The sequence below is a fragment of the Chelmon rostratus genome, chromosome 3 (assembly GCF_017976325.1).
Source record: "Chelmon rostratus isolate fCheRos1 chromosome 3, fCheRos1.pri, whole genome shotgun sequence".
NCBI lineage: Eukaryota > Metazoa > Chordata > Actinopteri > Chaetodontiformes > Chaetodontidae > Chelmon > Chelmon rostratus.
Genome location: NC_055660.1, coordinates 7,303,225 through 7,319,143, shown reverse-complemented (window position 1 = coordinate 7,319,143; position 15,919 = coordinate 7,303,225). Strand labels below are relative to the sequence as shown.

Below are 15,919 nucleotides of genomic sequence, written 5' to 3'. Positions count from 1 at the left end.
TAGGTCAAAGGCAGGGATCACATTTAGCTTTTTATTGTACCTATAGGAAGGATATGGCTTACTTAGTGTGTGTGTGTGTGTGTTTAAAGAGTGTGTGTGGTGGGCAAAGACAGACAGGTACTGGAATTTGGAATCTGCAGCAGCATATTTTTATTAGTTGGGCAGCACCGTTGTCCTGTCCTAGCATGCTTTGTGTGTGTGTGTGTGTGTGTGTGCCTTGACAGAGAGAGAGAGAGAGAGAGAGAGAGAGAGAGAGAGAGCAGAAAATTAAATGTGGCACAAGCCTTTATTGTTCAAGTTGGATGTGCGCGCGTGCTAGTCGAGAGAGACAGGTAGAGACACCACATAGTCCCTTAAATCACTCGACAATAATGATGCTAATAATGACACGCGCAGTAATTATGGTCCTGTACAGCCCCACGAGCCCCAAGCAGTCTCTGGTGAGGGAGGAGGGGTCACCCCGGAGGAGAGAGGGGGGTGAGGAGGAGGAGGGAGGAGGGAAGGGAAAGTGAGGAAAGTTCTCTGCGGGTGAAGGAGAAAAGACCTTCCGAGATTAAGGGATTTTTCCCCCGCTGGTCTGCCTTCTTCATCCGTCCACCCAGCAGAAAAACGGCAAAGACTGGACCATACGGGCTGCTGCATGACATTTATCATTAATTAATTGCCAGCTGGTGGGGTGCACGTCCAGACGCACGGGCGCGAGGCAGCAGCTTCTACACTGTTAAAACTCGCGCGTGCAGGTTGGTCATAGCGCAGGTGTCCGCGGAGCGCAGGAGAGCCACGAGGGAATTACTGGCCGCCGTATCGATAGCTTCAAATGCAGGATGACGAACCGATGGAGCACAGGGCGCGAGACATGGCTGCTGTTGCTGCTAGCCACGGCGTTTTACACCTCAAGGGCAGGTAGGTTGAAGTACTCAGGACTGTTTATTTGTTTATCTTCGTCCAAATAATTGCCTCGCGCCACTTAATTGCCTGATTCTGTTTTACTCGCTGTAAAAAGTTTAATTAGCCAGTGTTTCCTCTCTTCCTCCGTCTCTCTCTCCTCCTCTGGCTGTGTCACATCAGTTGTCAACACCTGCCCTCCAGCCCGCCACGAGCTAATGAGAGCCAAGTTTAATTAAATGTCACCCTGAACGCATCATTTTAATCTAGCAAACACACTCACTGTCAGCCGTTTGTGTGTAGCCAATTTCTGGTTCCTTGATGTGAGCTTGATTTTACAGTCAATGTCTAACCCCCCAAGAAAAACAAGACCCCCAGTCATTTTCCAATTAACTTTAGAAAAACTGAAAAACTGTCTTTGGTTTCCACTTTGACATATTATTTTGTCGTGCCAGGTCATGCAGGCCTAAAGCTTATTGAACTGAACTGTCTCGAGCCCACTGCACATTTGCTAGACAGTTGTCAGGCACAGGCCTATATGTCTAGACTTGTTCTGCCATACCTGCTGCATCAGTCTGAGCTCTCATACAGCAGCAGCATACAGGATATTTAACTGGTACAGCTGGATAATGGGGAACAGACTGAGGCAAATTAAAGTGAGCTGTGCTGAACTGTACTGGGAGCACTTGGTTCCATACAGCAGCCCCTGAAGCTGCACTGGAAGCATGTGATGAGGGTGGATCAGAGCCTGGTGTCATTGATGTTTTGTCAGGATAAGTGCAAAGGTGCATGTGTTTATGCATTTTTATGAAAGACTTTGCTGCTTTATGTTCTAATGTTGTACAATGAGACATTAAAACTTCAGCAAATCTCAAAGTACTTCAGATAAGGTAACTTAATGCAGGACATCCTGTCTGCTTTAATCTGCTTTAACCTGGACCTTAAGCATCATTACAGATCAGATGAGCAAGGTTAGTCTTAGATATTAAATTGATAAATACTTTTTTGTGTCATTGTGATATGTGTTTTTCCCAATATCACACAATATCACACACTTTGCTTCCAAAGTCCATTCTTGAAAACAGTAGTTGAGAAAACAGTCTCACTTCAATGTTCATTTAGATGCTGCTCTGGAGCTTTTGTTCATGGGCTTAATTAGAAGATTGAGTTGCTCCAGTTCAGTTTTTCATCAGTTCAGTTTTTTCTTTCTGGAGCCAGCAGCCAGTTAGCTTAGCTTAGCACGAGGACTGAAAACAGGGGGAAACAGATAACCTGGTTCTGTCCAACAAAATTCCTCCACCAGCACTCAATTAACATGATCTCTTTTGTTTTTTTAATCTGTTCAAAAACCAAAGTGCAACAGCAACAGGTTGTGGCACATTGGCCATGAGCAGTAACTTCCAGGAGTCTTGTTGCCACCATGAGGTTGCTAGACAACCCACGAAGACTAACTCTTGATAAGAGACCAAATGAGAACATTTCCTCAAATGTCAAACTGTTCCTTTGAAAGTTGAGTTTCAAAGTTCTTTCTCGGCCTTGGAAACAGCAGGTAGCAAAACAGATCAAGATGAGATCTGCTGATGAAGATCATGTGTTATGATCATAAGTTCCAAAACAGCCATGAAATGGACCTTGAGGTGAGGTTGTTTAATCAGTCACATATGATTTGTTCATCGGCTTTACAGACCCACAACATCAGCAGTTCTCAATTCGTCCACAGAAAAACCAAGGAAAAAGTTTTTAAAAGACTCAAGGCTGAGCCACACATCCTTCATCTTTACTTCATTACATCCGTTGTTTTCCTCATTTAATGGCTGTTTTATTTGCAAGTCAGCATCCACCGGCTTTATGCAGGACCACATCAGTAATTCAGAGTGAATGACTGTGCAAGCAGGTGATTTGGCAGAGACTCCACCATGTTGCCTCCACCTGCCCTGTCGGAGAAGATGCTGAGAAAGCCAAGAAGTATTTATGTTATGTCCCAATAGCCTTTAAATCATCATTAACTACCTGGCTTTGAACTGAAGATTAAAAGAAAACTCGCCTCCCCGCTACTTATTATAGTTTATTTGATCACGTCTCAAGGATAAAGTGAGAATAAGATGAAGAACAGTGAAAACAAACTGAAGACAGAGGTTGTTAGCCTTTTTTGGTGAAACCTCACTCTGTCTGTGAAGGTCATTACTGAAGTGACTAATGTGACATCTGGACCTTTAGGGTCATCTGGGGTCAAATGAGTTCAGAGTGTGAACCCTGTAGCATCTCACACCTGGCAGTCAGAGAAGGCATCCTTGTAAATAAGAATTTATTCGTAAATAACCCTCCTGGTAAAGAGAAACACAGATACACCGAAAAACAAACTAATTTGCATACCCCGACATGCAGACACACAGTAAAAAGTGTGATACTGTTTTGCGCTCACATTTCTCTTCAGCTACCGGAGAAACTCCTAACACCCATTTTAAAACTTTCTTCAGTTACATGCTACTCTTGATTTTTGGCTCACTGTCAACTAAGGTCACACACCTGGCTGTCAACAGGTTGGGTATGAATTATGATCATAGTTACCTGAGCAATGTGGTCAAGTTACGGTCAAGCATGTCATGGTCTGGCCTCAGGTGTTTTCAGTCTCTTACCTGGCTCATTGTCTGTGTGTAAACTTGTGTGTTCAGGTTATTATAAGCCCAACCCTCACTATTTATTACTTTTGAAGTATTCAAAGTATTCCGTACTAAAAAACAAAAAATCTAGAGTCACCTGGTTGCCAATGTAAGGTAGCTAAATCCAGATTTGCTTAGTTTAAAGCCTTCCTACTACACCGAGAGGTAGTTTCTTCAGGACTGCTGCAGTCAAGATGAAATCAGAAGGCCAGTGCCCAGTGGAAATATGTTTGTATTGGATGATTATAGAAATAATTTTAATGTCTTGTCAAACATGTTAATGCAGGAAAAGAAAAAAAGTAATATCGGCACTCTGTTTGGAGAGAGAATCAGGCTTGGAATAAGATCTGTACCCTGTATCTGCTGAGGTTCTCAGCCAAGTCGACACATGTTAAGTATGTGTAAGTAGAAGATACCTGCCTCACCTCTGCCTGCCAAACCTGGTGTGTGTTGCTTATATTTCATTGTCTGGCCTCAGCAACAGCGAATAAATTTTCCATTTTTAATCCTAGCACAACATTAAATGTAACAAATCTGTTGCTGCGTGTGTCTGCATACAGTAAATTTAAAAGATGGCCACACCCCAATCAGTGATGTAACAGCAGGTGTTTTTTATTTGATGGATGATGGGAAGCACCTGCTGTGACATCACTGACTGGGATGCGGCCAGAGGCAGAACAGTAGTAGTTTTCTACCACTGTGATTCAGTGCTGAACCAATCTCTTTAGATATTTTGAGCCACGCTAGTCGGTCGTATTATCACTTTGGTTGAGGCTGAAATATTTCAACAACTGCAGGATGGATTTCTGTGAATATTTTGGTTCTCTTTAAGGTGTAATAACTTAGCGACACCTTAGTTGTTTAGTGTTAGCATACTAACATGCTGTGAGATAGTGAACAAGATAAACATTTTACCATGCCAATCATAATTATTAGTATGCTAACATTAGCATGTAGCTCAGAGCTACAGCTGTAGATTCTTCTCATTTAGTCTCATTTAACTGTCGTTCTGACGAATTGTCTGATCATTTACAAAACCTTTCTTGAGATATACTCATTGAAAACTGTACAAAGACAGTATATTTAATGTTTTACCTCACGAGCTTCACTGATTTTTGTAAATATATGCTTACTCTGGGGGTCAAACCTCTTTTCACCTGCCAGCTAAGGTCTTCACCACAAGGCTATGTTGTGTGCAGAAGTTTTCACTGCTTGTGCAGTGACATGTTTGTGATCCCTCAACTGCTTCCCAACCACAAACACTGTCAGATGTAAACAGTGTCTAACTCAGCTTCTGTTTTATGCTGCTGAAGACTGTGATTTAAAAACCCTGAAGAAGTTAGTTAGTGAACCTTCGGTTGACACACTGAATCCTGTTTGTTGAAATACACAGCAAAGATGGAGGTACCGCTATCAGGAATATGCCCCTGGCGTTTGTGTTGGTGGTTAAGTGCTTAACCGCTGCTTACATTTGGATAAATATTAGTGAAACACAGTGTTTATGGTGCATATGTTTTTTGAGGAATTGGTCCTTTTACTGTTTCACAACTAGCTGAATTTACCAGAGCTACAGCCAAGCCACAGCCTGTTCCTGTTAAATCCCTTCCAAGACATGTTGGAAGCTTAAAATAACTAAAAGGACACAATGAGGCCAGAAATTCCAAAATTGGATATTGCTCAATAAATGAATGAATCCCTTTTTTCTAGATAAGTAATTCATGTATCATTGAGTCAATTCATGCACTCATGTGTGTCCTGGAACATTGTGAGAGACAAAAGATATGGTCTCTGTGTGTGTTCTTGTATGTTTAGGAAAGAAAAATATGCAGGTGAAAGAAAACAGTCATCCATCTGCTACTTATGTTTGATTTTTTTGTCAGGTTGTACTGTATCAGAAGAAGATAATGCTTCCCTCAACTAACTAAAACAACATGTGTGGAGTTGCCTGCTCAAATGATGGATTTGGAGATGTTTTTGTGCAGTGATTGATGACCGTGGTCCTTTAATTGACAGTTTGTTTTTAGTTGTTTTAAATTAGGTTTTCAGGTCAGTTTGAACAGTTCCTGAAGGTATTCCTACAACACATATTCAGAACAGATGCGACAAACTGATAATTTAATAAGGACTCTAAAAGGGCTGTAAAAGGCATGAGTACCGTTGGATGTTTGCCGATGTTGTGTTATGCTTCAGTGACTATGATGTTTTAGTACAGAATGTGTGTAATTCTAGGGTGACAAATGTGTTTGGATGGAAATACTCTTACAACCCTGATTCCAAAAAATTGGGACGATGTAAAATGTAAATACAACAAAATGTGATAATTTCCTAATCCTGATATATACTCAATTGAAAACGAGGTACAAAGACAATATATTTAATGTTTTACCTCATCAGCTTCATTGATTTTTGTAAATATCTGCTCATTCTGAATTTGATGCAGCAACATGTTTCAAACAAGTTGGGACAGGAGCAACAAAAGACTGGGAAAGCTGTGGAACGCTCCAAAAACACCTGTTTGGATCATTCCACAGGTGAACAGGTTGATTGGTAACAGGTGATAGTATCATGTTTGGGTATGAAAGGAGCATCCTGGAAAGGCTCAGTCATTCACAAGCAAAGATGGAGCGTGGTTCACCACTTTGTGAACACATGATTGGATAAAGGATTTTACTACATGGACTCAGAAACACTTTGTAAAACATGTCAGTGAACACTTTACAAATGATTTCATTCTGTTTTCATTAATATTTTACAAAGCGTCTCAACTAGTCTTGTTTCGACAGACTAGACTGGTGGAGTTTGTGCCATTTATCAAATTATTTTTTATTACTCTGTCCAGCTATAATTGAAGTCAGATTTGTCGTAGTTTACAGCAAATACAGTTGATTCTGGTGTAATGTCTCTGTTCAAACTTTCCCAGCCCAATCAGAAAACCATCTCAAAAAACAAAACCCACCGGGAATTAAGTCATTGGAGCCGCGTTTGAATTGTTGGATCTCTGTAGATAAAGAGTCTGTACCTGCTCTATATGGAAAGTGTCCTGAGACAACTTTGGTTGTGATTTGACGCTATATAAATAAAGTTGAATTGAATTATCTGTACAGATATGAGACTGAACTAACTTGAACTCATAGAAAAGAAGAAGAGGATCAGTTTACTAAAGTCCAACAAGCAGTTGAAGTTGACCGATACCTGGGTGTTTTTTCAATGTGTCACCCTGTGGATACCGCTCACCTGCAACTGGCAGCAAAAATATCAGATAGGAGTGAAGCAGGAGTATGTACATAACTGGTAATGTGACTGGGCTGCTTAGTTGGTTCTTTGGTCATTTCTTTGGTTGTTTTTACAAGGAACCCAAAAAACCATCAGACTTGGTGTCAGTTCTTTTATTACTGGTGATGCTTAGTGTTTCAGCCGCAGAAGATACCAGAGATAATTGTTTTAATCAGGAATATGAGTATGAAAAATCACAAAAGCAGAGACTTGCAGGACAGTTAAGTTCTATCTTCCAGTGGTAGTTGTACATTATTTTGTTTTGTTAATCATGTGTCAGTGTGAGGATGTTTCTTATAAAATGCCATGCAGAACAAAAGAATGCTCCAAAAAGCCATAAAAATTCTGATCATTATGTCCTCTGGTATAGCCGATCTGAGTGCTATAAATTTGTCTTGTGTTTGAAAATCAGCTCATTCTTTGTTCTCCAAAATCAAAGCCACCGTATGACACGACACCCAACAATAATAGAGCACAGAGCCACAAAAAGCAATGTGTAGCTGTCCGAGAAGAGTTGGAGCCCTGCGACCGACAAATATTGATGCAGCGTTTGATCTGCTGAGAGGAAGAGTGACTTTGTAGGAATGAATTTATGTGAGACCCGTCGTTGTTTATTTTGATCAAGATCAGGGCCGAGATGTTGAGATGATATGTGATTGAGTGCCACAGATTCCTAGAAGGAGCATATGTCTATCTGTCTGTCTGTCTGTCTGTCTGCTAGCTTATTCCCTCTCTCTTTCACAGATATTAAGGATTTGCTTAAGTAAATGCAGGTGTGTGTGTGTGTGTGTGTGTGTACTGTATGCACAGACTAGTGTGTGTGTATGTGTGTTTCAGACAGCAGGAGAGACTATCCAGTGTGATTCTTTGATCAGAGCCAGCTGAACTGGGAGGAAAGAAAACATGTGGTCCCTCCATCCTATTCTTCCCTCTGCACTCGTTCTCCCTCTCGTTTCTTCTCCCCTCTGGTTTTCATCTCCCTCGTTTTATCATTCTCCTGGTTTAGCCTCTGAGGAGAGTTGTGTCAGATGTTTGAGAGAGAAAAACAGCAGAGAGAGAGAGAGAAAGAGTAAAGGAGAAAGAGTAAAGGAGGTGAAGGACTGTAATGACAGGCTCCTGGGGCAAATCCTCTGTGGGGGATTTGAACCCTGGTGTGGTGTGTGTTTGTGTGTGTGTGTGTGTCTGTCTGTGTGAGTTTTGGTGCAGTGTAGGAGGCTCTACAAAAGACATGTTATTGCATTCTTTTCCATTACTGAGCTAATGACAGCCTAATCACAAACACACACATACACCCACACTTGTACACAAAACAGCCAGTATTCATATACACACGCATAAACACGCACAAACACTGACACACATCTGGTTTCCAGAAAATCCATAGTCTTTCCAATATGGTGTCTGTTAAGATGTGTGTATGCGTGTCAGTGTGCTTGTGCGCTTTCTTCACTGCTCCACTTCCTCGTGCTTTCCTTGTCCTGTATGTAGGAATGTGGAACCTCAACCAGAGATGGATCTCTGATAGCAGACAGTGACCTCCACTTACTGTTTTGTCAACCTGTTGGCCAAATAAGTTTGGTTTAGTGGCCATCCGGAGCCCCGGCAGAGTTGCTGGTGGCCTGTTCAGCTTATTGCCCCAGAGTGTCAGGCTAGTGTTAAAAATGGATAAATCAAAGCCTGCTGTCATCACATGCAATTGGTTGCACGCCCCTATGCAGCAACATAGTGATCAGGCAGTTACAATAGATATGTTCACAAGCAAAGGGTGTCAGCACATTATAATATCACAACTGCCCTTCCTGATTGCGCATTTTAAAAACTAATAAATGGAACAGCACTTGTAGGTAAGTAGGCGATGCGTATGCATGGAAATGACAGAGCCCAGAGCTATCAGAGCAAGTCCAGTCAGAGCTCTGAGGAAATGCCAGGTGCATTGGATGTTTGTTGCAGCAGTTTGTGTATCTAGTTGTAAAACCAAAAGATGTGTTACTGGCATAACCGCAAAAAATATAATAATTAAACACAACAGCTACAGTATTTGTGGTCTGAATGTGTGGAGACTGGCCTGTGTCGCCATTAGAATTAGCCCTGTTGGCTAACCTGGTAGTTTGTTTAAAACCTGTCTGGACGCTTGTGTTTCTTGCCCCATCAGACCTCTTTTTATCTATCTATTTGTCTGTCTAGCTGTCTGTCTATCTATCTATCTATCTATCTATCTATCTATCTATCTATCTATCTATCTATCTATCTCAGGGTTGTGGTTGAATAGTTCATTCTTGTTGTGGATCTTTCTGTTGGAACTACAGTCTCTCTGCTTTATGTTGAGGCTTACATTTGACATCCTCAGCATGTGTGTGCATGTTGATCATGGTGCCCCTCACACCACAGTTCAGAGCCTCAGGATAACTGCAGCAGCTGATGGAGACCAGAAAACCCTCTTGTGTATGTGCAGCACCGTAAATGTACTCTGTGTGTGTGTGTGTTTGTATACACATCATGTGGATGTTGTATTGTGCTTGTACGTACTCAGGCATCAACAGTATAGGGCCTACATAGTACATTGCCTGATGTGTTTGAGAGCATATAGGGTATGAGCAGTTTCCGTGTCTCGTCTTGTCCTCTGCTGCATTCAAGTGTCAGTGCCGCAGATCATTTCTTGGTATGTATGACTGAAACTGTTCTTGTACAAACTGCTTATGAGTGTCAGGAGCAGTGTCACCTTCACTCTAACCATGGCTCTAAGGTGTGATCACCAGGAGGTACCTTGTTGCCTGAATTTTAAGAAAAGCATATTAGCACATGGTTTAGTAGTTCCTAGTCAAAAGGCATTTATTGAAAATTATTTCTGATGTGAACCTCTGGTATTGAGAAGAAAGTCAGTGGCAGGATTTTAAAGAACTAGTTTGACATTTTGGGAAATAGCTGACAATTAGATTGAATGCTCGATACTACTCTCATTTCTGTACGGTAATTATAAAGCTTATCTTACCTTAGCTTAGCACAAACACTGGAAGTAGGGGAAAACAGCCAGCCACAGCTGCAACATGCATCTTCAAACTGTGCCACAGAGTTGAATCAACACACAAAAGATCTCCTGTAGGAGTCTCAATTGAAGAAATAGCAAGGCTCTGAAAGCAAGGTAATGGCACTGCAGGACTGCATTACATTGTTCAGGTGTTTCTATTTTTCAGGTCACTCAGAGTACGCTTTGTGTCAGGCACGACATCTTCAACAGTGAAGCTGCAGTGAGCAATCAGATTACAAATCACTAAAAACAAAACTCCTAGATTTCAGCTTTTTACAGACATTTCTCAGCCCGTAAAGCAACAGAAATCAGTGGAAGATTTAATAGCACAGTATTAGCTGTATCAGTAAATAACATGATGCCCTGCACATGAAAGACCCATTAATGAGCTGTCAGAATGCCAACAGGCAGGCTGGCAGACAGACAGATGGACAAACAGATGGACAAACTGAAAAAATGGGCAGCAAATGCATCTGGCACTCAGACTCAGACGTTATGCCAACCTCATGTGTGCATACACATGTACGTGTGTGTGTGTGTAAGACTGCCTGTGTGTGTGGAAAGGTGCAAGGCAGATGGAGGGCTTACGTAAGCTCCACAAATACGTGTGAAAAGAAGCCATACCAGTAGAGGCATGCCCTCCTCTCCCCTACCATCTATTATTTCCTCTCTTTACCCCCTTCGCTCCCTTTTCACTTTCAATACGTTGCACATTTCTCTCCTGTCTCTCCCCCAGTCTCGTCTTTTACATCCCATCTTTTTCTGCTTAGATCTCTGTGACCGTTGTGTCCACAGCGTTCAAAGGAATGTGCACGTGCTTGCATTATGGTATGTTTTCCTGCCTGAGATGCAGCTCTGGCTGTATCTTTAGATTTCCAAATGTCTCTTTTGCTTTTTGAGCGTCTGTCTGCTCTTTATTGCCCTCTGGTATCAGTCTTTGTTGTGTGAGGCAGATTGTTGCATGTGTCAGTGCCAAGATCTGCGTTATTATATGGTTACACCAAGCTTCTGCAAGAAGTATGTGCCCTAGAAAGAGAGAGAGAGAGAAAAAAAATGAGAGAGAGAGAGACAAAGAGTGCACGGTCTGACTGATAAAGTATTTCATTAGTTTGTTTACAGAGTAGCTTAATTATAGGGCCGGCATCATTCACATGTCTCAGAGGTAACATCACAAAAGCAGTTGTGCACATTTACAGAAAGTTTTCTCTTAATACCATTAATTGAGAAACTCTTTGTTTTTCTTTGTTCTCCACCTAGTCACTTTGCTGTTTGGGTCTGGGTAGGAAATGACTAATAGGTTTATTAGAGTTGTCTACTCAGCTGGAAAACAGGTTGATATGAGAAGTGTCAGTCAAGAAACACCAAAAATTAGCTAAATGAGGCCGAAAAGCTCTGCAGTCTTTCATCCCTTGTTAATATAAACTATTTTGATTGGTGCAGATTTAAGAACATGTTGTAACAGAACTTCTCAAACAGTTCTGGTGCACCACGGTTCTGAATCAGTGAGCTGGGCACGATAAACTACAGTCACCACAGCAACAGTGCGTCTGCTTCAAGTTAGCAACTTCACATTATTTCCCTCAGCGTCTAAACTGGAGAAAGTCCTTTGTGTCCTCGTGTCTCGGCCCCTGCAACTCTCATTCAGATGTATAGACTCACGACTGTGGAGTACAAACAGAAGAATGGCACCTGTCATGAATGAACAACAACATAACAACATAAATTACTTGAACAAAAGTAGAGGAGTCTTCAAGAAGGCACAAATAATGTCTTATCCAACTGTATCTACAAAATGAATTTAAACATAGATGGATGGCTTAAATGAAACTTTTGGAAGCACTTTTCCCTGTTATTATCATCGTTTTGCTTATATTCAAACAAAGTGTGATACTCATTTCCCAGACAGTTGTCATTAGAAAGGTTACAGAGCCTCCGACTCCTACTTAAGCCCTTATTTCTTCTCTGTACTTTGGTTCCACTCAGGCATCTTTCCTGTGTGATATCCCTCCATTAAAAAAAAAGTCAGTGCTTTGTCAGTGGCCAAATTATGGGACTCCCTCCCTACTTATATTCAATTACCTCAATCCATTGATATCTTAAAGAAGCGACTTCCTTATACTCATTGGTTTTTAACTCCATCTTACACTAAGGTGTGACAGTGAGTGTGTTGGGAGTTTTCTTGTTGTCTTGCATCATGGCAAAAGGTCACTGCTCCTGATGTGGGGATTTAAGACTCCCACAGGTGCTCTATAAAGCTGGGGTTAGGTCAGAAGGCCTGCCTAGGAAACACAGGCAGAAGCAAGAATCTCATTGGCTGCAGGAAATAAAGGAGGATGTAGTTGTCACACACATGAACAAGCACAGATCTAACCATTGTTGCTGCTGCAGCTTAAGTTTGACCTGTCTGTAGAGGTGCACGACACTTTTGGGTCTGAACTTGGATTTTTTCTTTCAGTACCTTAAACCTTAAATAAAGTACTCTGTGCATGCGTAGATAACCTCATAAATAAAGGTGCTGGCAGAGCAGCTGATCATGAAATCCACCAATCTCTCTAAGTCATACTGTTTCATGTCTCTTTGCAGCTGATCCTATTGATGTCCTGAAGGTCCTGGAGCTGTCGGAGGACATGGAGGGCGTGTCATTGGAGTCAGGACTGTGCACCAGCAGGGAGGGAAGAGAAGAAACTGACCTCTCCTTTAAGATCGACAAGAAGATTCAACTGAGCGCGCCCACCAAGCAACTCTTTCCTTGTAAGTTTTAATAGAATCCTCTGTGGGCTTTTTTGATAGAGTAAATAAGAAAATGTATGAATGTGTTTGGTCATTGAGAGTCTCTTTCCTAATGTGTATGTGTGCATTCTCTCCAGATTTGCATTTCCCCATGAATTTCTCAGTGATGACAACAGTCAGAGCTGTGAAAGGCTCACAGGTCTTCCTCCTCTCCCTGTATGACTCACAGGTAAGCATCAAATACACTGCTCCACCAAACTTTCACTAATCAAGCTGCATGTTTAACAACTCATCTTCTTGTCACTTGGCATTTTCTCTCTTTTGGTTTTGTCCACCATAAATGAATAGTAAATGAGGTAGTACAGCAAAATTATCCACCACTCTAACATGCTAGACTGGCCTTGAACAAAAACAAACACTACCACACATGCATCCTGCAGGAGACACTCCTATCAGCATCACAGGTTGTGGAATATGATTTGCTGAATTTCTAATACATTTGCCAAAAACTGCTCAAAATTGTACTTTTACAGACTACATTAAGAGTGCACATTAACATTTAATTTATAGGTTAAATATTATGTAAATACAAAATCCTTTTTACACTGACCAACTACAATATATCAGCGTACACTAGGTGGAAATTTTCAATAGATTTTTGGAGTAGTCTGACATGAAAACAACCTTTTTCCATCATCATTTCATCACTTCATCCCATCATCCCTCTTTCCATCCATCCTACGTGTCTCAGGGCACACAGCAGCTGGGTGTGGAGGTCGGCCGTTCTCCTGTCTTCCTCTATGAGGACCATGAGGGTCAGCCACCTCCAGAACTTTACCCCACCTTTAGGAAGATCAACCTGGCTGATGGCAAGTGGGTAACTGCACGCTCACACACAGGCAGCCACAGACACACTGCTGTGTTTGCCTTGAAATTGCCTTTCCTGGACTCTAAAAATATTCAGACACAAAATCTTCTTCCCTCCTCCTTGCCAGGTGGCACAGAGTAGCCTACAGTGTGGAGGGCCAGTCAGTGACTCTCTACCTGGACTGTGTCAAACTGGACACCCTGGATCTGCTCAGAGGTTATGACCCCCACGTCAGCACTGACGGGGTCACCGTGTTTGGAACACGACTGCTTGACGAAGATGTGTTTGAGGTAGGACTGTGAGTCTGGGAATTTGCTTTATGTGTGTGTGTGTGCGTGCATGCTATGCAATAAGACATGGAGGTTAAAGGCAAAAGATGAAGTGATTGGATGTGAAACATTGTTGCGCATATTAAAGGGAGAATCCATCCATCCATCATCACCTCAACTCCAAAAACCTCAACCTAGTTAAGACTAAACTCATTTGACTATAAAACTAATAAAGGAACTTGGCAAAGAATGAAAACATTGAGAACCCACAGTAAGTTGCTTGTGTGTGGTAATTAAATGTTTCTGCTTGTTGCTGCCTGTTTGATTTCTAAATCGAATGATGACAAATGAAGAAACAGAAATGCTCATCTTCATACACTGCCCTCCAGTGGTCATGAGGATGTACTGCTTTTAACTTTGCTCTTAACCTGCTGCAGGTGATTTAAATGTTTACAAAAATGAAACTTATGAAAAATAGCTGGGCTTGTTGATGCCCCATAATCGTCAGTAGTTATTGTAGAAAAAATTGTCCTGCTTAAGCTCAAAAACTGCTGCAAACTATAGAAAAAAAGCTCTCCAAATGTGTTGCTGTGTAAAATCTTTTATGAGTTCTGTTTCTGTTGTGTCCTTAGCAGTGTGAGGTCATTTTGTCAGATTTCAAGTGTGACCTTTGTTGTCAGTGCAATGTCAGGTGGTCCATCTGTTTAACTGAACAGCTCCCTGCCCGTGTTTGGCTTGGACTCCCTTCTATGTGTGAGCATGTGTAAGAGGGAGAAAGAGTTTGTGTCTGTCTGTGGACTTCATGTGCTGGCGCCTCTTGAGACTGAAGCTCTGGAGACAATTAAGAGCAGAGCAACGATAAAAAGTGTTAAGTCACTTTGATCCCTCTAAATGAACACATACAGTCAAAGATAAGACATGGGAGACAGATGTATATGACATGTCATTTGCATAATGAATGACATATTGTACAGTGAGGACCAGTGATGACATCCATCCTGTGATGTCACTTCATGTGGTGACCATATGGTGTCACTAATGTTGAGTCACAGATTCGTTTGTGTGTGTTTTTGTGACACAGGGAGACATCCAGCAGCTGCTGATCGTCGATGACCCCAGAGCAGCAGAGACGTACTGTCAGGACTACATCCCAGACTGTGATGCACCTTTGCCCTACAGCAGCATATTAACTGAAGCTGAGGAGGTAAGTCCCCCAGTAACAGCCAATAGCAGAAGGCAGAGAGAGAGTTGAACCACCTGTCAGCTTGAACAAACAAGGAGCCGTGGGATACTGATAAAGTCTTTCAGTCTACCTAGCCCATTCCACACATAACACACACCGTGAAGCATCTCAGGTGTTGAATGTTATAAATCCAGACTGTCATTTTAAAAGTAAAGGAGCCCCCAAGGTTTCATTTGTAAGAGGAAAACTATTACAGGTATTTATGGACAGGTTAGAAGGCAGATATGACAAAAAGATAAATGGTTTAATTATTTTCATTCATGTATTTACACTAGAAAATCCTCTGGTTGAAGATCACTGTGGGCTGTGACGAATCATTCGCTGCATGGAGAGTTAGTCAGATATATCGTTCAACACTGGTTTCCACTGTACTGCAAATATTTACAGAGGCAGATTCATAAGAATGATTAATAAGAATAATGATAAAATACTAAAACCACTTTTCAAAACACAGTTACAAAGCATCTCACAGAACAAGATAAAACAGTACACTCCTGCACAATAGGAGGAAATAGAATAGAAAGATCTGTGATAGAAGGATCTGTGATGTTAAACAACATCGTTCAATGACGATATGACTTGCGATAAATGAACAAATATTGACATGTGCATATTACAAAGACAAGAATATGTTTGAGTTTGTGGGTAACAATTTAATAAGATTTTCTTACAGAATTTTAAAATGCGTATGTGGAAACAAATGGCATTTTTCTGTGATTCTGGCATCTAATTATTAAAAGTGCTGCAGCTGAAGAACAAGAAAGTGTTGACAGATATCTGCTCATGTATTTCAACAGAGGAAAGTAAGGAAAAAATAAAAAGTGTCCAGTTTTAAACAACCCTCATTGCCATTTGAGTAGAGATTCTGAGTTTACATGGTGCACTGAATGCACCATGGAGTCCCTGTTTCTGTGTGGATCAAACTCGGACAGCAGAGGACAGAAGCAGCTTGTCTGTAAATGATAC

General features: G+C 41.4%; 1 protein-coding gene across 1 annotated transcript in view; it reads left to right on the top strand.

Moving 5' to 3' along the window:
* Positions 1-553: 553 nt before the first annotated feature.
* The window catches only part of LOC121604712 (collagen alpha-1(XI) chain-like), a 38,135-nt gene continuing 22,769 nt past the window's right edge, over positions 554-15,919 (top strand). The window contains exons 1-6 of the mRNA XM_041934289.1: positions 554-903; positions 12,427-12,594; positions 12,711-12,802; positions 13,325-13,446; positions 13,569-13,731; positions 14,792-14,914. Of these exons, the coding sequence (XP_041790223.1) occupies positions 825-903; positions 12,427-12,594; positions 12,711-12,802; positions 13,325-13,446; positions 13,569-13,731; positions 14,792-14,914 (747 nt within the window). The 5' untranslated portion in view covers positions 554-824. The remainder of the gene's footprint in view (positions 904-12,426; positions 12,595-12,710; positions 12,803-13,324; positions 13,447-13,568; positions 13,732-14,791; positions 14,915-15,919) is intronic.